General features: G+C 41.9%; 1 protein-coding gene and 1 long non-coding RNA gene across 4 annotated transcripts in view; one reads left to right on the top strand and one right to left on the bottom strand.

Moving 5' to 3' along the window:
* pde4a (phosphodiesterase 4A, cAMP-specific) overlaps window positions 1-22,309 on the top strand; it is a 51,285-nt gene extending 28,976 nt beyond the window's left edge. Inside the window, exons 1-15 of one of the 3 annotated variants that reach the window (XM_031312414.2) lie at window positions 1,788-2,630; window positions 4,024-4,209; window positions 4,664-4,700; window positions 4,850-4,920; window positions 5,717-5,766; window positions 7,280-7,392; window positions 12,578-12,671; window positions 12,772-12,935; window positions 13,619-13,717; window positions 13,814-13,978; window positions 14,139-14,238; window positions 15,644-15,798; window positions 15,915-16,037; window positions 20,107-20,289; window positions 20,502-22,309. In XM_031312414.2, the coding sequence (XP_031168274.1) occupies window positions 2,437-2,630; window positions 4,024-4,209; window positions 4,664-4,700; window positions 4,850-4,920; window positions 5,717-5,766; window positions 7,280-7,392; window positions 12,578-12,671; window positions 12,772-12,935; window positions 13,619-13,717; window positions 13,814-13,978; window positions 14,139-14,238; window positions 15,644-15,798; window positions 15,915-16,037; window positions 20,107-20,289; window positions 20,502-21,020 (2,253 nt within the window). In that variant the 5' untranslated portion in view covers window positions 1,788-2,436 and the 3' untranslated portion in view covers window positions 21,021-22,309. Of the gene's footprint in view, window positions 1-1,787; window positions 2,631-4,023; window positions 4,210-4,663; window positions 4,701-4,849; window positions 4,921-5,716; window positions 5,767-7,279; window positions 7,393-8,573; window positions 10,173-12,577; window positions 12,672-12,771; window positions 12,936-13,618; window positions 13,718-13,813; window positions 13,979-14,138; window positions 14,239-15,643; window positions 15,799-15,914; window positions 16,038-20,106; window positions 20,290-20,501 lie in introns of those variants that run through there. The other 2 variants (XM_031312413.2, XM_031312415.2) reach the window with 2 other exon arrangements.
* Window positions 376-18,291, bottom strand: LOC116059378. Its single transcript, XR_004107293.2, has 3 exons — window positions 18,104-18,291; window positions 2,059-2,062; window positions 376-386 (listed from the first exon to the last, which is right to left on the bottom strand). It is a non-coding gene; the product is annotated as an uncharacterized LOC116059378 (long non-coding RNA).
* Window positions 22,310-22,916: the final 607 nt, after the last annotated feature.

Genomic DNA, 22,916 nt, shown 5'->3' with positions numbered 1-22,916 from the left:
ATTTGTGCTCTCATTTGGTATGTGCAGAGTGTATATTCAAATTGGGACACGCAAAGTTTAAATACAGTATCTTTCCTTTTTGTGTTTTTGTGTTTTGTGATAGTCGCAAATAAATACACAAATGCAGCAGACAGGCCGACACAATATTTCTTTCTCTCTCTCTCTCTCTCACTCACACACACACACACACACACACACACACACACACACACACACACACACACACACACACACACACAGACACACACACACACACACAATTTAAAATGTCCCATCTGTATTCCAAACACTCACTAAAGGTTAGCCAACACACCAAAATCAAAAAGTGTTTGGAGTAAGTTTTCAACTCAGACAAGCAATAAAGATGTGATGCTGGAAAGTATGATCTGTTCTTATTGATTTTTCTAACTTTCACCTACAGTACAGGCATTAAAATGACTAGAAAATCTTAAAAGGCATTTCTCTTCATTACAGTTTTTTACAATCACTTTGCTACTAACTTCAGAACCTTGATGTCATTTTTCAAAACTCTAGACACAAAACTCAAAACGGTCAGCACTTGTAACACAGACTGTCCAGTGTTCAAAACATTGCATTGTGCATTCATATCTTTAAATAAATCTTGCACTTGCACAATCATTGGTTCAAAAAACTAATTGATTGTGAAATACCATTGAAACGTTAATTTAGATCACCCACACACAAGCTACCGATAGTTTCACTGTGTCATTGTTCGTACAATCATTAAATATTGTAGTACACAATAGGTGATACATGTTTCATTATGGTACTACATGTAAATACATCCCTGTAAAAGTACTGCAGTAGTAGAGAAAATACTACAGGCCAATGTGGTACGAGTATATATATATATATATATATATATCCATGTCTCTACAATAACTATGTGAAGATGTGGAATATTAGACAGTGCCACAAGAATGTGATGTGGTAAGCTGTGCTATCATTACTGAGAAATTCTCATGTATACCTTGCTCACTACTACTTTAGTTCTCTCTTTAAAGGAAATTGCCACACTTGGCAACAGTGTTGTTTCGAAATGCCAATTTGGTAATTTCGTGGGTTACAGTAATATATTGGTGGCAATGCTGGTAATCTATACCTTCTATTATTAAAGTAATAACCCACCTAATAATAATAACACCTCAGGGGCTGCCAGCAAACATGATAGTGACATGACAGTGGTATAGATCCAACATAGTTTTTATTAACACTGCAGTCAAATATTTCTGCATTTTTGAGTTGCAGTGTGTTGTTGAGAAACCATGTAGACTGAGTGTAAAAACAAAACAAAAAAAATCGGGCTTGAGGCTGTCTAACTGATTTACTTGTGGTTGACCTGATGCATCTTGTATGGAAGCTTTTTCATGGTCTAATTGTTGCTCATGGAGAATATTAAGGTAGCACTGTGTCTTCTTACATTTAAAGTCCATGGAAAGTGGTGTTGGTGAGCAAGGCTGTTGATGTCAAAATAAGAAATGTTTTGGGTGCAAACCTTGCACGCTCTTTGGTAGAACATGTAAACATTTACACAGGGCTTTGAGTCAACCTGTTTCCCCCTGATTTTTTCTCTCTCCTCTCTCCTCCTCTTTCTGGGTTGTTTCTATCTTCTCTTCAAATCCTCATTACACAGCCTCTGTGTGTTGCGCTACTCTAGCCCCTGTTGTAGGTTACTCTTACTGATCAGCCTTCCTGTTGCTGCAGAGGAACTGTGAGCAGTAAGATAAGGACAGTGACAGCACATGTTTGCAGAGGGAGGCGGGGGGGCGGGAGGAGAGGAAGAGATAAAAAGTAACAGATACAACGTGAAGGGCAAAAGGCTGGCTAATTAGGGTATTAACAAAGATCATCACAGTTGTTTTTGCACCCCGGGTGTCTCAAGAGTTTGTGAATGTGAGACGGCAGCCACAGCAACCTGGAGGCCAGATGGGGACAGAGGTCCAGTTTGGGCTGGCTGGTCCCAGCAGCAGCAAACAGAGCTGAGGTGGTGAAATATCAGAAGAGCTCTCGTCTGGGAGGAACAGACAAACCTCAAACAAACCTGCACAGGCTGAGGATGTGAGAAGGGGGAAAATGGAGTTCAAGCATCCATGGCATGAGGATCACAGGGCAGGATATGCATGTTGATACACTTTGACTCTTCAGGCATGAGACACGTGGGAGAGCAGGACTAAAGGGACGATCAGGCCTGTGTTAATATACCAGCTCTGGATTGAGAACACTTTGCACCACGTACGGCACATCTCAGGTGCTGTGGTTCTGTCTGCCTGAGACGTGAGTCGACGCACAAAAAAGTCGACGAGGGGGACTGCGTGGGAGGAAGACAGCCAAACAGAGCGAGACAGACAGATTTAAGTGGAGGCTGGGGGAGTTTTCTTTAACTGGTCGGCTCCACCAGGGCCAGAGCTGGCAGCAATGAGTCACAGGAAGCTGACACGACAGCTGAGGTTGTGGGAGAGTCCTGAGGGTCCACCTCCTGCGCCCTCTCTCACCTCACCTGTGTCACCGGGCGATCAATCTCGAGGACACGGGGGCTCTGTTCTGTTTCGACGCATGAAACTGAACCGGAGTATTCAGGAGCGTAGACGCTCATCTCACTGTATTTGCAGGTACAGTTCCGCATCACAGCTGCTGATCTATAATTTGACCAAGTCCTCTCTAAGAAGCTGTAGTGATTTGTGATTGTTCTGCATCAGTTCAGATGAGATGTGAGCATTATAGACAGATGTTTGTAATGCAACTTCCAAAAGAAGATGTCAGAGTAAATTATTCCATGCAGACACTCTAATAACCATAGTCAGATGGATTAGATTTTGGGATTTGCTAAAATTCAGAATGTCTCATAATTACTCTCAAAGTTTGCAAAAAACAAAAACAAACGGGGATTAGCGCGTGCAGCTTGCAGAGGGTCCCCCTGGCAGACGTTTTTGATGTGTTTTTCATTACCGGGGAAACTTGTTTAATGATAATTTGATCTGTAGCCACATTCACAAAGCCTTCTGGGGAAGAGGAGTTGGCCAATTTATAAGTAAATTCTAAAAATATCACACTTCACGCTTAATTTTAGAAGTCAAACTGAAAACCGTACACAACTATGTTGATGACAAAGTTTGAGAAGTTTAGGAGAAGTGGGGTGGTGTTGTGGAGATAAAAGTTATCCAACATTAAAAATAGATTTTGTAGCTACACTGCAACCTGCTTCCCCATCTGTTCTTGTCATCCCAACATGTGACTGCAGTCTGAAAGAGACAATGATAGATTCACACTATTATATATCTTATATCTGAAGTATATCTGAAGTCTTGTAGCAGTTTTAGTGTATAACAAGCCTAATAAAAAATTCAATATTGTCAGATAAATTGGTATCTGAAAAAAACATTATGGACAATGCTTTAGTAACAGTACAGTTATTAAACATGTTGCCCTGTCACCTTTGGCTATGCTCGTCTTTGAAAAGAGATTAGTTTCAGCCGTGTGTTTTCGGTTTAATGTTAATCAGCGATCTGCTGGCAGAATACTTTTGGGTTTGATGTTATACTGTATATCTTTGTCTTTTTTTTCTTTATTGCTGATGTTTCCGGATGATAAGTATAAGCAGTCTTAAAATGTGTAAGTGCACTTTCTGTTATCACTCACATCTTCAGACAGACAACTTGGGCCCAGAGAGACACTGCAGTTGATGTGGCTAATTTTGCTCACTTAAAATAAAATGACTTGTCAGTAAAGTGTAATTCTCAGGGCAGCCCAGTGGCAGTCTGCCAATCCAATGGCACATCAGAGTCAAAGCTGCATAGGTTCATGCTATAGCATCTGTCACATCTCTCGTTCTTCAACTTCATCTCTCAGAAACTAGAAACACTACAGGAGGATGGACTCTGTGGCTTGTGTTTGGATGTTAAGGCTCATCTTGTCTGTGAGACAAGAGAAGCAGCTGCAAAACAAACATAAATGTAGCTAACAAATGTAAAACCAGTTTCCTTCCTGTCCTCTCAAACTATTCAGCTTCGATTCAGAGAATGGTCCCTCGCCAGGCCGCAGTCCCATGGATTCGCAGGCGAGTCCTGGGTTGGTGCTCCACCCTTCTTTCCCCCAGAGCCAGCGCAGGGAGTCCTTCCTGTACCGCTCAGACTCAGACTACGACACATCCCCCAAAACCATGTCACGCAACTCCTCCATCAACAGTGAGGGGTAAGCATGAGGCCATCATCCTGAATCCATCACATAGAAGAACATGAACAGCATTTAAAATGTTTCTTAAACCTGCAGTGTCCACACATGCACACATGCACACACGCACGCACACACACACACACACACACACACACACACACCACAGTAACTGCACATTATCCCAATCAACAGATGATTATAATTATGCAATGATTATGCTAATAAAATCATGATGAATCCTTCTAACATTAACTGTTGTTCTCTGTTTCCTGGCTTGTCTTTCAGTAAGTTTAACACAGACAAAACCTTCCATTGGTGTATCTCAGGACTAGTTCTCTGTTTAGATCCACATAGGTCATTGTAAACATCCAGCTCACAGATACAGCTTCTCATATAAACACTAATAAAGAGTGCCTCAGCTGCCAAAACCCCTCACATTCATCTCATTCTGCTGTTTTCTGTTTTCCTGCAGGCACGCCGAAGATATGATCGTTACCCCTTTTGCTCAGGTATGTTTTCCTTGTGCTACTTTTCTGACATGTTTAATTGCTGTAAATGACTAGAAAAGGTGGTTAATTAGTGCAGTGAACTTGTCCCCCTCCTTCCTGTTCCCTCCCCCCTCCTTCTCTCCCTCCTACGCTGTCCATCCATCCCCCAGGTGTTGGCCAGCCTACGAACTGTAAGAAGCAACTTCACCATCCTCGCCAATGTCACAACACCCACTAACAAGTCAGTATCATGCTGTCAAACACCCCTTCCCTCCACTTACACTCGTCACGACTGTCTGCTTAGTTTGCAGTGTGTGTGTTTGCTAATGTCTCCTTGCTCCCGTGGGGAAACACTTTTGTCATTATGATTAACCAGTTTGTGATTATCAAGCTGTGCTCAAGGAAAATATGATCTGCATTATTTGGCATCTCTCCAACTTGCTGGCTGAGGACTGAGTGCAGAGAACATCATGCCTCAGATGTATGTCCCTGACTCTGTCTCTGTACACAGACGATGGAGACAGTCAATAACACTAAAATTATTCTCCTTTGTAATGCAGCACATAGAAGGAGCTTGAGTTGGCATGCTTTTAGCACCATGTCAATATGATATATAAAGCAATGCACCACAGAATTATCAGCATCTATAATTATTCAGTGTTGTGCCCTGAAAATGCCTCCCTCACTACACAATTATGAAACCACGAAGGCTTCTTGAAAGGAGAGCAGAGCTAAGGCTTTGTCTTTGACTATTTTTGGATACTTGAATATAAGTGTATTTTTATGCACTTTAAACAATTCCCACATTGCAGTTTTATTCAATATTCAAAGACATTTTAATCTTGACATGCACTCCTCCATTGGTCTCTTTTTAGGGGCATATAAATGAATAACATACTGTACATAAAAATATGTATACCCCCTCTGTGAGCCAAGCCTTTGTTGCCTTATCCTGTAATGCCGAATGTGTGTTGAACCCCAGCAGGGGGCAGCAGCGTGTGGTTCTCACTCTGATGTAATGATGTGTTTGTCCACAGGAGGTCACCAGTGACAAGCCAACCCACTGTTCCCCAAGCTACACTCTCTGGTATGTTGTCAGCTAATTAAACCTCTTAGTCCAAAGAGTCCCACAGTCCCCTTACACGGCTGTATGGACACACTAAGGCTCCAACACTCCCCGAATGCATCATCAGTAATGAAAATTACTGCAGAACACTACAGAACATCATGTGGCTATTATGGCTGATTTTTTAATTAACTGTGCTGCATAGGCTACATTTCATGAGATTGTATAGATCTTAAATTACTCAACATATGATGCTAAAGCTACTAAAGATATGTGTGTTATGAAATACCCAAAGCTGATGCTGAGAGAGTTGAATCCCTTTTTACTCCTAGATGTATAAAGGACATGAATGCAAAGCTTCATTTTCACTGTACAGTTCCCTTTTACCTTGTATGCAGTTAAAATAATTAAAGTAAAGAAATGTAGTAAAAATGTTGGGCAACCAGCATTGCAAGACCACAAACTCTTTTAATTTACACTGCAGAATTTGATGCTTCAACTGTAACATGTCTGACATGAACATTTGCATTTAGTTTTAACTAAACAATTAATATTAGAGGCACAATCGCAGAATCTGTCCAATAGATATGTGTGTATACATTATACATATTTTGTTACTAAGTTGATTTCTGAAATCAGAATTTCAAATTTAGCCCTGTTTTACTGTGTTTATACAAAGTGCAATCAGTGTACAGAACACACGTACATCTTTCTTGCCTGGATGCTATTCCCACAAATGTACGGTGATTTCTGTTTGTATAAAATAAAGTTTAAAAAAATTTAATTTAAATTTAAAGGGAGCATTCTACAATTTTGTGAGTATTTAGGAAGCAGAAATAAATCAGTTTATAAATATTTCTGAATGACCTGTACTTTTTATGTAACTCAGCTAATCATAATTGAAATATAGGCCCACTCGGGCGCCCAGATAGCTCAGTTGGTAGAGCGGGCACCCATATATAGAGGTTTACTCCTCGACGCAGCGGCCCCGGGTTTGACTCCGACCTCGGCCCTTTGCTGCATGTCATTCCCCCTCTCTCTCCCCTTTCATGTCTTCAGCTGTCCTGTCAAATGAAGGCCTAAAATGCCCAAAAATTATCTTATAGGCCCACTTTACTGTGTTAATACATATTACTGATATGAAATCATTTCTACAGCCCTAGAAAACACAAATACGATTGTTGTCTAATGGGAATACATATATTTAGAGCTGTCAATCAAGTTTAGAGTGATATGTTTTGAATCTGTGTTCAGCTGATCATAATTTAAAATATTGACGTTTTACTCTGTTTACAAACATACTGATTAAAAACAATGTGACTGCATCAGAAAACACAAATAACTTTGATTCAGTTGTTGTCAAGTGTTATTTTTACATATTTGGATTACTAGTTGAAGCATGTAAATGCATACACGTTTTATCATTTGTGTCAACTAACTTGCTGAGCTACAGGGCCTTTACAGCCACAGGCCATTTTAAATAGAGGATATTCTATCAGGTCATCACTGTTTGTATATTGTCTGTCTTTCCCAGAGGAGACATACCAGCAGATGGCTCGGGAGACTCTGGAGGAACTGGACTGGTGTCTGGACCAGCTGGAGACCATTCAGACCCACCGCTCAGTCAGCGAGATGGCCTCCAACAAGGTGCACACCTGTCCACACACAAACATGTTCACTTTCACTGTCCGTCGGCCTGAACATTAACTCAGTATGGTGCCAAGCTTTTTGAGGAACAACCTATGAACTGTGTATTTCATGGTTCACAAGGACATTTAATCACTTCATGAGAACTGATTACTATTGAGTTGCAGCTGTATCACTCAGTGTACAAAAAACATTATGGCTAACCTTCTGTTCAAGCTTCCATTCTACAAATAAATACAAACAATGCAGCTCCACCAAGGTCAATTATTAAAATGAACTGAAAACAACAACAACAACAGCAACAGCAACAACAACAACAACAATATGCAGGAATAGTTTGTAAAATTAACTCATTAAAAATACTTTTAAGAACACTGCATTTGGTTGTAAAATCCTTCATCTGGCTTGTCCAGCCTCCCCTAACACCCGTCACATTGAACCTTCATACATTTTCCTATGTAGCATCTATGGGCTTTATGGCATTTGTTAGACTAAACACACTGATTATGTATAGTTAAGCTTTTGTGGTTACAACTGCAAGAGATGCAGCCAGGTTGCATTAAATTTTGATGTGCAATTTGCATTACCACATCTACATGCTCGATGTATGCAGACTTCTTAGGTGTGCATTTGTATTTGTGGGGGCACGGGGGCAGAGGGAAAGATTGACGGAAGGGAGGATGACAGTCTGTGGGTATGGAGGACATGAGAGGGAGGGGGAATGGGCCCTGATGCTGATGTCTCTGCTGTAACCTTGGCTATGGGTTGCTATCGAACAGCAGCAGGGTCTGCCCTTCCCTTTTAGTCATTGGCTTGCCACTCTGACCACAAGCCATGTGGTTAAGGCAAGAACCAATGAAATAGAGGTGATGCTTCTTTAATAGTGTTCTGTCTTAAAGAGACAGCATCGTGTACATGGTTTGTTTCATTCCAGATTTTCTTCCCATGTTGCACATCACTATTCATGAATGCCAAGGTTCTTAATGTTTAGAATCAGTCAGGCTTATGATGAAAGGACTGAGGGAGAGATACCAGGAGAGTGCTTAAAGCACATCATGTATGTGTGTGCAAATACAGTTTCCTGGGGTAAACAGAGTCTCTGTGAATATGTTACTGCCTTTTCAGAGCTGCAACTAAGTCACAGAAATCCTCCGCACTGTGCCAACATGGAGGTACACATGAATATTCCCACTCAGTCTCTCACTCTTACTCACAGCCTTGCACACACACATATTTTCGACAGACGTACATGCTGCCTTGTCGCACATGCGCACTCAGGCTCAAAGCAGAAGCAAGCACAGACACACACACACACACACACACACACACACATGCATGCGCCTGCAGCCACACTGCCTGATTAGCTTGCGAGAGCTGTCTACAGCATCCAGGGAAATGGCGCAAGAGGCAGAGCATTGGAGGAGGAACAGCAGCCCAAAGCGGCAGGATTAGACCTCTGGCAATTTTGCCAGCTGAGGCATGGATTGACACGGAGCAGGGGACTGGGATACGGAGCTATCAGGAGGCAGCCTGACTGACTGTGGACTGACTGTGTGTTGCTGGGATCTGTGTGAGACGGCACAGGCGGGCTGATGCACCGGTAGGACTGGGCCGGGCCTCTGGATCTGTACCGTGGGGGAGGGGCAGTCGACGCAGGGAGAGGGAGCCTGTTTTTCCAGACCACAGCTCTGGTGTGATTCTTCAGCCTGGCCGTCAGCTTCAGGCCTGCCTGCTGCATCCCTCTCTGTCTCTTTCTCTCTCTCCCTCTCTCATCCTCTCCATCCTTGTTTTTCTCTTGCTTTTGTCATTTGTTTCTGCCTTATTCCTTCCCCGATGTTCCTGCTGTCATCCTTACCCTTTACCTCCATCATTCGCTTCTATGGTCATCTTTCCGTCCTGCCGTCATAATCACTCCAATCTCTCTCCCCTTCATCATCTAAATCTTTTATTACTGTTTGTCAAGAAGCTTAGCTCTCGCAACATAATTTTTTTGTTTACATCTCTCTCCCATTCCCACTGATCTCCTTCATCGGCTCTTCTCTGTGCCCTTCAGACGGTCCCTCGCTCCCTCTCTTTTCCCCTCCATCTTCCCTCTTTCAGCTCCCATCCACCTCTACCCTGCAGTGACTGTAGATTTGGGTCAGTCTGCTCAGCAAATGGGATGAGATGTAGTCTCTACAGCAGCCGGATCCAGGGGGCTCCTGGTCTGCCCATCAGGGGGATCCTCATCTTCGGACCACACTGAGGCTGGAGCCTGACTCTGGACTGACTGGGGGGCCTGCTTCGGGGTGCTGTATGTAGGCAAAGACAGTCTGCACCAGCAGCCCCTACCCTCACCCCCTTCCCCCGTTCCTTCGACCCCTCTCGGGGCAGCCGTCACTCTGGAGTGTCCCGGCTTGACTGGCTGTGGCATCTCCTCACACAACCTGACGACGCCCTCATGCCACTGGGGCACCCGCAGTGCCCCTACTCCACTCCACTACCGCACATCCTGCCTGTGCCATCGGCCCAAACCCCCTGTCACCCTCAACATGGGTGTGGTAGAGGCCATTGAGCCAGTGCCATCCCCCTGCCCCTCGCCTGTACCAGGGGGCTACAGGCTGCCCCGCTCCTCCAGCTACAGCCCCCTGCAGGGGAGGGCAGGGGCAGAGCTGGATCTTGGTGCAGCTGCTGGAGGGGTTCTGGAGGGGAGTGGGACGGCGGCGGAGCGCAGGACGCCCTTCGTGGACCTGTTCTGTGAGACCTGCTCCAGGCCCTGGCTCATCGGCTGGTGGGACCAGGTAGGGCTCAGAGAGCTTGCAGAGGGCAAACAAGGCCTGGCAGTGGCCATCTTGGATAGATGCTGTGAACTCTTCAAGTTGTTGCATCTCAGCATGCATTAACAACTCTTATTTGCTTACTCCATGCTCTTATGTCTTTTTTTAAACCAGCAGTTATGGTTTAAAAATGTGTGAATCTTATGTGTTTATATAGGAGAATCTTATACGGTGCTACATGGGGACATTATATACTGAATTTACGTGGTGAAAAAAGGTTTTGTGGGTCTGACAATGGCTTTGTGAGTAACTGTAAGGCAGTGTGTTCCTGTACATATTTTATACATGATCCACTGAAGGGGAACAGGGATAAAGGCAGAAAGTTTAATAACTCTGCTCAGTGTTCCTACATTGCAGCAGCATTGTAAACAAAAAGACAATTTCACTCTCATTCTTCATCCTTCTATATCTGGTCTACATTTCTGTCCTTTGAGAATACACTGAGATGCTTCAAATCTAAGAAATAGCTTTGGGACTTTGTGATAAGTAGTCTAGCCGTCTTTACTGCAGGTACATTGCAGTGTCACATAATGTCCATTTCCATCCTCCACACCTGCGTCCCACATCCCTCTGTGTCTCTCTCCTGCTACCCTGAGGCTGGCCTCATTACAGACCTCAAGGAAGCCAAGCGTATTGTCAGTGAAGGACAATGCTTATTGTTTCAAGACTCAGTAGATATTTCTTTTGTCATCAGGTGTGCCAACATGTTACATACATTAAAAAAAATATTTTTACATTGTTTGAGAATGTCAGGTTTCTATTAGATGTGGTATCCTAGCACTGTGTTACCAAAACAAATTCTGGTTTTGTTTTTATTGTTTTGTTGAAAGACATTGGGCACATTAGGATACGTGAGTTTCTTCTCTGTCGATATTTTTACAGTCTGAGTCAATAAACGGTACAGGTTTTAGTTCAGAGAAGGGTCACATTTAGCACGTGTGTTATTCGGTTATTGTTATTGTTAATCATGTACAGTAAGAAAAAATAAAGCCCTCCTGGGTCCCTCACATATGCGAGTGTATAAGCGTGTGTGTGTGTGTGTGTGTGTGTGTGTGTGTGTGTATTGGTGGTCATGTCTGTGCAGAGTTTGCATGTTTGCTTCATTAGTCAGTGTCAGAGGAAGAGTGTTGTTTGTCCTGGCACTCGGACTGGCACCGTGGAAGTGTTGGTTGGCAGCTATGACTCAGCAGTACAGCATTAGGGAAGGAAAGAACGAGAGAAAGCGAGAAAGAGAAGAGGAGGTTTGGGCTGAGCCTGTTGCCTAAATGTGTCACAGGGCTTGACTTGCTTCCCTGGCTCCTGGTGACTGATTCTGCCCAACTGCTTCAATGATTTTGTTGTCAGAGTATACCTATTTGCTTGGCCTATCATGTAATGAGCGCAAGGCTGGGTGGAAAAAGAGCGATAACTGAGAGGAAAAGAGTGAAAGATGGAGGGAATGCTTGTGGGAAATGGCAGGAAGGCAAAGTGGAGCCTGTGATAGAGAAGGGTTTTGGGACTCAAGGGCAGTAGTGGAGAGTGTTGTTTACCTGGAGAGGGAGGGAGAAGCAGATTTAAGGAACAGAGAGGTGTGGAGAGGAAGACAGCAGAGGAGCTAAGGGGTGACCTTGGTAAAGGTTAGAGACACCTGCCTACTCCCTCAGTTTGTCACCCAAGCAGCCACCACTCTCACATCAAGCTGAAGGACTGACTGTGAGGAGGCAGTTGCCACGGCAACCACTTTGGTTGCCATGGAGACTGTTAGGTGTGAAAGATCAGTTGGTAGGACACAGACCAAGGGGGTCTTGTCTGTATCGTATTGTACCTTCACATGACTTGTGCAACAGGTAACTATCAAGCCTCCAAACACCACCTTTATCTATAGAAATAAAATAATCACATGCTCAAGCTGAGAGAATATTCAGTATTTTCTGTCTGCAGCGACAATGCATTCGTTTATTGTGCCTGTAATGCGAGGACCTGCAGACAAGTTGTTCATGATTGCCACTGTAGATGTCTGGAGAAGAATACGTATTAAAATGCCACATTGCTACAGCGTATAAATACATGGCAATCAAAATGCAAGCACACTGATATAGGGGTTTTGAACAGTATGTTCTCAAAAAAAGGAGGCATGATACATCATTGATTTTCTCACCCTTTAGTGAATTAAGCCAGAATGAGGGTGATCATTTATTTTTTAATATTGGACTCAGAGGAATGCTTTGTTGGCATGTATCGGTACAAATGGAATCTAAAGGTCAATGGTAATAATTCTGAGGGTTTACCAATCTACAAGGCTCTACATTGTTGGATATGTCAGTAACCCTTTCTTCTACTTTGTAGTGTTCAAATCACTCACTTCCTGTATCTGTCTGTCCTCCCCTCAGTTCAAGAGGATGTTGAACAGGGAGCTGTCCCATTTGTCAGAGATGAGTCGCTCAGGGAACCAGGTGTCAGAATACATCTCCACTACCTTTCTAGGTAAAGAAAACATCCAATTGTGACCAACCTCGATAGCAAGTCCTTTATAGCTTTGACCCATCCTGGCTGACCTCTGACCCGACCCCCCCCCCCCCCCCAGATAAGCAGAATGAGGTGGAGATCCCATCCCCGACTTTGAGGGAGAGGGAGAAGCCCATGTGTCACATCAGCGGTGTGAAGAAGCTCACACACAGTTCCAGCCTTTCAAACTCCACCATGCCTCGATTCGGCGTGAAGACTGAACACGAGGATGCGTTAGCCAGGGTAAATACATCATTATCTTACTGTGTTTTTATTGTGTTCATGATTTGTTTTTTTGCTGCTGTGTGACCATAAAGAGCTGTGTGACCATAAAGAGCTTATAAATGGATGAAAAAGCAGCTGATAAGCAAGTTATTGCATAGATACGCACATATAAAACCACACAGGAGATAACAAAAGAACACAAAAGAAGGAAAACCGTATTTCCCGTCACTCTTCTCTACATAGTCTACCTCTTTACGTAAATATAATTTGTTATGCACACATGCATTTCAGTTCACATTTCCGTAGCTTTCTTTGACCATCTGTATACCTGATTATGTGAACAGTTAAAGGGAAAATGCACATGATGTGATATCACAACTGCAAAGGAATTTAAAAGCAGAAAACGTTTCCACAACTTAAAACTTTACCTGTAAACATTTTTTTGGCATTGGTCCATCAGAGTCTGTGCAAGTGCTTTTTTTATTTCTCATTGTGGAAAAATGTTTTGAAGTAGAGGAGAAACCAATAGCAACACAAAGACATGTTGCTACAAAACATGTTGCAAGTTTCATGCAACCTAATTGTAATCTAATCTACAGAACACACAACTGTAGTATCATGCACCTTTATGGGTGGATTTAGATGGAAAACTGCTAGATTGTTGTACTGATGTGTGTTAATGTGGTCTGTTGTGCCTTTAGGAATTGAACGACTTGAACATATGGGGCCTTAATATCTTTAGTGTGGCAGAGTTCTCTAATAACCGACCCCTCAGCTGCATAATGTTTGCCATCTTCCAGGTGAGACAGGAAGACTGAGCTTTAACTAACAATGGATTATATAGTTTATCATGTAGCATTACTTATCTGTGACTATGATGATCCCTGTGGCTGTAGGAAAGAGATCTACTGAAGACCTTTCGGATCCCTGTGGATACGTTTGTCACCTATGTGATGACCCTGGAGGACCACTACCATGCCAATGTGGCCTACCACAACAGCCTCCACGCTGCAGATGTCACTCAGTCTACTCATGTATTGCTATCCACACCGGCTTTAGATGTAAATACCTCTACTCGTCAATACTGCCAATACACATCTAACTTCACATGCACAGACTTTCAGAAATACCAGGCCATCTATATAGAATATAGTAGTCATAGGCAATTTGTAAACAGCATTAACTGCTTATTTTTCTGTCTTTTTCTTATTTCTCTGACAGGCTGTGTTCACTGATTTAGAGATACTAGCTGCGTTATTTGCCGCTGCCATCCACGATGTGGACCATCCAGGAGTGTCCAACCAATTCCTCATAAACACAAGTGAGTTGAAATAAGATTAAGATATGACACGCAAACCTATATAAATTATAAAAAACAATATGTAAAATACAATGGGAAAAACAAAGGATGGCAAGGACAAACAAAAAGCTACTTTTGGTTCAGGATTGAATACCCCTGATACGTGTTGTATATGACCAAAACTAGTAAGTCCCAAAAAAGGGAGGAAAGCTATAAAAGAACCAGTGTACTAATGACAGGTCTCGTCGTTTGCCAACTTCGTGAAAGTCTCTGATTTTAGGAATCATGAACGCTGTGTTTGAGCTATGTTACTGGTTGCATGGCGTTCTATCTTTGAAATGAACTGTCTGTACACTTACAAAGTTTTCAATGCTTCGGTTTCCATGTAGGAACCCTCATTATGCTACCGTTTAAGTGTTGTGCTATTTTGAGCCTTGTTAGTGGTGTAGAAATAATGATTTACCCTGTGCCCCAAAAGCTAGCGTTAGCAGCTAACCCCTGGTTTGCGGTAGCTAGTTTCAAGCTACAGACACATTCGATTAGCATGAAAACATGTCCCAGAGAGCGTTCGACTCGGTACACATATGTTATTAACCCCTAGGTTCATTTTGTGCCGGAATTGTCCTTTAAATGTGAATATTTTCTAGTTTCTGCACTTCTCTATGACAAACTGAATATCTTTGAATTGTGGACAAAACAATACATTTGAAGATGTCATATTGGGCTTTGGAAAACACTGATCAGCATGATTCACCATTTTCTGACATTTTATAGACTTATCAATTAATCGAGAAAATAATTGACAGATTAAATCATCAATGAAAATAATCGTTAGTTCCAGCCTTAGATTCCACTTTTCTAGGTCAGCTGTTCTGATAATACCTGGTATTCAATTTCTTTCGATCCAGTAAAGGTCTTAAATATTGTTTTTAAACTCTTATTTTAAATGTCAGTTTTTCATGTACATTTTGACAGTTTTGTTTGTTTCCTCATGATAAAATGTATTTGTCTTCTAAATCAAATTATTACTTATCATTATGCTGCAAAGTTTTGGGAAATACATTTAGAGACATAGATTTAGTCTATGTAGTTATTTAAGTTATGTTTCTGTTGTGTATACATTCATTCACTTAAGTTGAAATTCTCCTATATTTTTTACCTTTGGTACTGCAGTCATCCTCAGTTTGCTTGTTGTTCTTACTACATTAATCTGTTTAGTCTTTGCTTTGTGTGCTTTTAGTTGTTCTAAATGGAGATATTTGTATCTAAAGCTTTATTTGCACTGTGCTTCTTTAAATCAACTAAGCTGTTGTACATTTTGACACAATGCCACCACAGTCTGATCCTAACACTGATGGTGGGAACATGGTGATGCAAATACCGTATGTGTTTTTGACTCGTATGTGTTGTATGGTGCTTTCCTCAGACTCCGAGCTAGCTCTGATGTACAATGATGAGTCTGTGTTGGAGAACCATCACCTAGCTGTGGGCTTCAAGCTGCTTCACGAGGACAACTGTGACATCTTCCAGAACCTTAGCAAGAGGCAGAGACAGAGCCTAAGGAAACTTGTCATTGATATGGTAAGTGTCAACACACTCATTCTGTATCATGAAGCTCTCACTTGTCTCCTACCACCTTTCTATTCTCCATCGTTCTATGGTTTTCTCTAATGCATTCATATGAATTTTCTTTCTAGGTTTTGGCAACAGATATGTCTAAACACATGAGTTTGCTGGCAGACCTTAAGACTATGGTGGAAACCAAGAAAGTGACAAGTTCTGGAGTACTGCTGCTTGACCATTACACTGACCGGATACAGGTGAGACGTCATCTTCCAGTTCATTTACAAGAAACTTCAATTAACAATTTAGCCATTTAGCAGATGTTCTGAGCCTGTTACAAAAGAACTGAGCATTTACTGAAGCATTGACATTTAATTCCTTTCCTCAATTTCCTTAAAATGTCATGGCATGTAGAGGTAATACTGTGTACATGGACACCAACCAGAACTGTAATTTGTCTGTCTGGGCTTTTGTATTCTCTCCGTGTTTCCAGTAGAGGTGTGAATCTTCACTGATCTCCTGATTCGATTACGATTATCATGTCAGTGATTCGATTTGATATCTTGATGCATCAAATACATTTTTCTATTAAAGCCATATAGGATATTTAATTCGTAGCTTTTCGAGCTTCAAAAACAACATTCTGCAGTGCTCTAATACTAAATAAATTGGATACATAAAACTACAGCACTGACCACATGGCACTTCCTGAATGTGCAAAACATAACAGAATATGTAAACAGAAAGGTTGTTAAGCATACATTAAATTGTAAACATAAATAATCGATTATGGCCTGGCCGATTATTGATGCATCGTCCACGATTCGATGCATCGAATATTTGATTAATTTCAACACCTCTAGTTTCCAGTGCTGGTAACGTTTGTTGATAGTTAAGACAACATGGAGCCGACTTAAGAAAGGTTATGTAGTCTCTTCTTTAAAGTATGTTTTAGTAGTAATGCATGAATATATTTGACCTAATTTGTGTAAAATATTTGATACAGTGAATCTGGGTTTTCATTGAGAGGACCATGGAAAGGCAGGAAGAGAAACATACCCAGCGATCCCAGTGTCTGTATAGCTGTGTTATCATTACATGGTATGGCTCTGTTGACTCAACTCACTTTTGTTAGTACCATGTACTTTGTTTTTGTTTTCCACTGCAGATAGTACTCCATTAGTACTCCCTCAGTGTAGGCAGGATTCTCAGCTGATAGTCACAGCTTCGCTGCGTGAAAATTCCGTTCTTGTATCGGCTCTGCTCCCTTGGAACCTTGACCGAGGAAGTACTAAAATAAGTGAGTTGAGAAGAGTAGAGTAGAGTCAAGGCTTACTAAGCGGCATAAGAGTTCTAAAGGAGGAGGTTGCTGTTGCCATCTAAACTGAGGTCAGGAGGAAACTCAGAAACACGGAGGAGTGCAGTGTTGGTTAAGTATGCCAGCTTAAATCCTGACTGACTGGGGTACAACTTGTGTTTCTATGACAATTCTTTATTCAAGAGTTTGGGAAATTATTAAAGAAATACTAGTTTGTTAGTTGTTGATATTAGATGGATGAAGAGTTCTTCATGACCATTGGAGAAACTAGGTGACTTGAAGGCACATAGCCAAATGTCACAAAAGAATTGATGATTGACATTAAAAGAGGGAGTGAGGAGGATGGGGTTAATAGTGCAGGTACAGTTGCTGTGCTAAAACATAAAAGCTTCTGCACCTTTTGGTAGGAAGAGGAAAGAATGGGCCTGTTTTGACCTGGTTTTAATGTCAGTTGTTACTCTCATAAATCATTAATTAGAAAAGTGCCATGACTAACAATGAAAAAACGCTGTCCGTGTGCTGACATAAGGATATCTACTGACGGGCGGCGGGACCTGTGCAGGAGAGAAATAGGTTTTTAAAAGACTTGTGGTGTGTGTTCAGCTCTCAGTACATTTGTAGCTTCTAACTAAAGTTCTTGTTACTGCCGATTAAGACCCAATATTTCCTTATTTTGCTGCTTTATAATAAACACATTTAAATAGTTTTATTGTAAGGAATTTATAGGAAATGAAACCGTTTCGCAGCCATTGCTTTGACCACTCAGTTCGCCGGCTTACTCTAAACAGCGCTGTGGAGATAGGTCTGGCAATGTGAGACTAATCTAACAAAAGGAGACGACAAGAGCAGGAATGTTTGTAATGATTTCTTACATATTGGTGAATTCGAGGACGTTTTATGAAACTAAAATAAGATTTATTGTGTACCAGAGGCTGCCTTTTCCAGGCAACTGTGGGGCACAGAGCTCCAGACAGCCGGGGATATAAGAGCAGGCTGCACCAGAACACATGATTCACTCTCATTGATTTCTGTGACATGAGAAATACTTTGAATGAGTACGTAGTTCCGCTCACAGTTGAGTAGGCGGTCCTTAATGTGGCCGAGGACACATACCCGTTTTCACGAATGTGGACACATGTGGCATGGACCACTTCCGAATGTGGTTTGAGTGATCGGATCTCAATGCATCCTCAATGTGTCCTTTCACCTGTACTTCACACTGTCCACTTGTGATCCGAACACCAAATCATCAAATTTCAAATTGATTTTAATACCAGGTGAAATCAAATATAAATTTTAATACCAGGTGAAAGCAGGGCCAATGAAGTTAAGACTGAATACACTAATAAGTTGTCACAGTCTGTCACGGGATACAGGAAATGCAGGACCCAAATGCAGTAATATGGAATAAGGAATTTAATGGCAAAACTTACAAAAGGCGTCCAGAGTAGTGATGGGACGTTTGACACCGAGGCACCGAAGCTTGTATCACTCCCGCAAAGCACACTGGTTCGAAGCAGTGTTGGAGCTTGTATCGAATTGAAATAACCACGTGACTGATGACGTCCGAAGCTTCGAACGTCACTGAAACTCCGGAAGGGTTGGCTGGATTCATGTCGCTGCGTGCTTACCAACGGCCCGTTACAATTCACTGGAACATCGCGGGGTTTATGAGTGTGGCTTGCAATTTATTTGATTAGCCTTTTAATGGAAATTAGCCTACTTACATACACCTGTACATAATTCTACGTAGCGGTAGAAGATGGAATTGTTGCTGCAGTTTATTGAATCCATATTTAGCCTAATTAAACATACTTACATTCAAATCCTGATCACAGTAATTTATATTATTATATTATGTTATATTCAAACATAGGCTTTATATTTTTAATTCAGTCATGTCCTGTTCATGTCATTTAATTCAAGTTCAGTCATGTCATGCCATATGCATGTGTCCATTCTGTCTCTCCTATGTTCATGTTGTAGCTTCGTTCGAATGTGTCGAGTTCATAGCCGCTGTCATTTCTGCTGACTGACCACCAGATGTCACTGTGTTGTTTTTGATGCTTTGATGCTTCGGATCATTTTGCGATACAATCAGGAAGAAGCTTCAGAGGCTTCACAAGGCTTCATTCGCCCATCACTAGTCCAGAGGTTGGCAGGCAAATATAAAAACAGGTACAAGCAGAATCCCAAAAACAGGAACAGGAAAAAACACAGAACAGTGGCAAACAATCCACTGACAAGGATTAACAAGGACAGAACACACAGAAACAGATTACATGGCAGACAGAGTGAAATGATCTGACAAGAGACAAAGACAGAACAGGAACTAAATACACCAAGTAACGAGGACTAACACTGGACAGGTGACACAACAGGTGAAACAAATCAGGGTGGGGCAGAACAATCAAAAAAGGCGGGAAACGAACAAAGACAGGAAGAAAGCTAGACAAGACAAGGGAGACAAGACAGACTACAAAATAAAACAGGAAACAGAACATAACAGAAAAACAAGACTACCAAAATAAGACCAAACAAACACCAGAACCCTGACATAAGTGGAGCATTTTAAATATGATATACATGGTAGGTGACAAAATCGTGAGCAGAAATGGAAAAAGGGCATGCACAAATGGAAATGTTTATGTGTCTTACATATTGCAATTCCACTGTCAACTGAGCATCTTTCAATAAAAACAAATCTTTGCAAAAGGAAATGGAAAAGGGAGGAGCAGGTGAAAAGAGGATACAAGTTGATAAAGCTTTCCAGGTTTCTAAGCAGGGGGACTAGATTTCGGAGTTGTACTAGCAATTAATAGAAGAGCAAAGGAAATGAGAATAAAGTCAAAATGAAAGAGGATAATTAGAAAGCTGGTTGTGCACCACCTCCTTTCAGCTGCTAAAACATTTGTTGGCAGATGACCCCTATGCATATCTAAATTCAGTGCTTAAAACTTTGCATGTATATAATATAGTGTGTGACATGTGCCTGTGTGTTTGTGCAGGTGTTGAGGAACATGGTGCACTGTGCTGACCTGAGCAATCCGACGAAACCCCTGGCTGTGTATCGACAATGGACGGAGAGAATCATGGAGGAGTTCTTCAGGCAGGGAGATAAGGAGAGAGAGCGAGGGATGGAGATCAGTCCCATGTGCGACAAACACACTGCATCTGTGGAAAAGAGCCAGGTAAATGACCAGCCCTGAAATATACAATGCATGAATATGATTCTGTGCACAACTGTGTGTTAATGCTTCCAGAAGGGTGATAAGCAAAGTGCAGAGTAATCTGTCATCTCTGATCACAGCAGTCATCCTCATACATTTTTAATGCAGATTTGTTGCGAAATTACACCACTGTGATTTATATGATGTCCATCATACTTTCTTTCTGGACGCAGGTGGGCTTTATTGACTATATTGTCCACCCGCTGTGGGAGACATGGGGGGACCTTGTGCACCCTGATGCCCAGGACATCTTGGACACTCTGGAGGACAACAGGGACTGGTACCAGAGCACTATCCCACAAAGCCCCTCGCCACCTCCTGTGTGTCAGGATAAGGATCTAAATGCCTGCATGGACAAGTTTCAGTTTGAGCTCACCCTCGAAGACAGCTCTCAGAGAGAACAGGGAGATGAGGGGGACAAGCCTACGCTGAACCATGTGGCACAGGACTGCAGTCAGGGGGAGGAAGAAGAGGGTAAAAAAGAGGAAGAGGAAGACATAATGGTAGAGGAGGAAAATGAGGACATAATAGAAGAGGAAGATGAGGTGGCAATGGAGGAAGAGGAGGTGGAGGAGGAGCAGGAGGAGGAGCTGAAAGCTCAGTTAGAGGTGAGATCAGAAAAGGAGAGACTTTCTGACACAAGTCCTGTAGAGGAAGAGGAAGACTCTTCTTCACAAGCTGAAGATACATGAGTTTTACTCCCGTATCTCCCTCTTCACTTGCACACATTATCTTGTTCATCCTTTCAATGGCCAAACCAAGAACAAATAAGACTGCAATGACAATACAGACCTTTAAATATATTTTTCAAAAAGGGAATAAATTAAACTTGCCTAAAGAGAAGGTAATTACACAGCAACTGTAGATTTGGAGTGGTGACAAGTCCTCCGACTGATTCCATAACGAACTTTAGACTTAAGAGGAATTTAGGAGAGCATGAGTGATGGGCAACTGCAGAAAGCGTAGCACTCTGAGACTGGATGCACACACACAAACACACAGAAAGTGACACACACACACACACGCACACACACACGCACACACACACACACACACACACACACACACACACACACACACACACACACACACACACACACACACACACACAGAGTATGTTTGTATGTGTGCATGTATATGAGGACGTTGACCAGTAATGAATCTCTTTGGAAAAAGCCATCTCTTAATGGAGTATTAACTTGTGTTCAGTCAGTATTAGTAATTCATGTTTCTTAAAACCTCAACAGAAATTGTTCTCCTCAGAAAAGCTACACATCTGAGTGACTTTTTTTTTTCCATTTCTGTCGGAAAGAAAAATAAGAACATCCACAGAGTTTGAGGAGGAGAGAGGAAGATATCGAAGGAAAATAAGATGCTGCGACGAAGGGGCCGCCAGGTCCCTTACCCTTTTTCCCTTTACGAGGAGAGTGCTACTGGTGCAAGATGGCTCTGTGCCTTTCTGAAACACCAGCTTCCTGAATGGAGCTGTCGTGAAGCAATGCATTGTGGTACAGGAGTGTCTGATTTTGTTATCATTTTTGATTGTCTCTCTTTACTGTTCATGGTATTGTGGTGTGTATCTCACACGTACATTTTCTGTGGTGATATGTTTTAAGCTGTAAGTCTTCCTTTGTTGCTCTTCTGGTAATCTAATAACTCAGAACTGTAGATGCAGAGCAATCACTACCACCACCACCACCACACCACCAGTGGACTCTTTCCAGCTTATGTTTTTTCTTATTAGAATGCTTTTTTTTTTAACTTTCTGAGAATAAGCCATGTAATGCTTTGAAGCATAAGTTTTGCCTATTTTCTATTTAACAGTTGCTAAAAATGTTGAAGGGATACATCATTATTTTATCAGCAGAACGAATTTCCACTCGCCATCTCACACCCACTTGCACTGTGTGGTTATGTCTCCTCATGAACAATGATTCTCACCAAAGTAAAGGATGAGAAACTTCAGTGGGTGAAGTGATTTGAAGGAACATAGATGAATAAGAATAGAGTGGCAGAATGTCAGTAGAAAGAAGTGTGACCTAAGGTGTTCTGGCAGTCCCTAATCATCCTTGTTATGTTTGATGCTTTTTTGCCTTAATATCAGATGCAGGATACATACCTGCCAGTACGTAGATTTATAAGATATATAATAGATATCCTAGTATATTTATATCATGTCTGTATGCTTATTTCTGTGAGTATCAGTGTGTCTATACACAATGTATTCAGCATTGCATTTGGAGGGGAAAAGGGAAACATTGCTGCCAATTAGTTATTATGTTGTTGCTGTGCTCGGACCAACAGAAAGAAAGTGTTGTTTTTTATCAGGACGGAAAAAGGACTATCTTATAGCTACCTGGAGGCATGCAGAGGAAGTAAGAATGGGAGTTAAGAGAATGAATATGGATGTCCTTTGTTTGAATCTGACCAGATATTGATTTGTTGACATGATGGAGTTGATGCGTGTATTTGTTTGCATGGCTTATTGTGTGGTCATGAGTAAGTGAGTGAGTAACAGAAACAGAGGGTATATGCTAAAGATGTTGTCATATATGTCACTGGTCCCTCACTGGCATCACCATGTTGTT

Source organism: Sander lucioperca, chromosome 21 (genome assembly GCF_008315115.2).
Source record: "Sander lucioperca isolate FBNREF2018 chromosome 21, SLUC_FBN_1.2, whole genome shotgun sequence".
NCBI classification, from domain to species: domain Eukaryota; kingdom Metazoa; phylum Chordata; class Actinopteri; order Perciformes; family Percidae; genus Sander; species Sander lucioperca.
The sequence above is the reverse complement of the archived record's forward strand: the minus strand, read 5'-3'. Positions and strand labels throughout refer to the sequence as shown.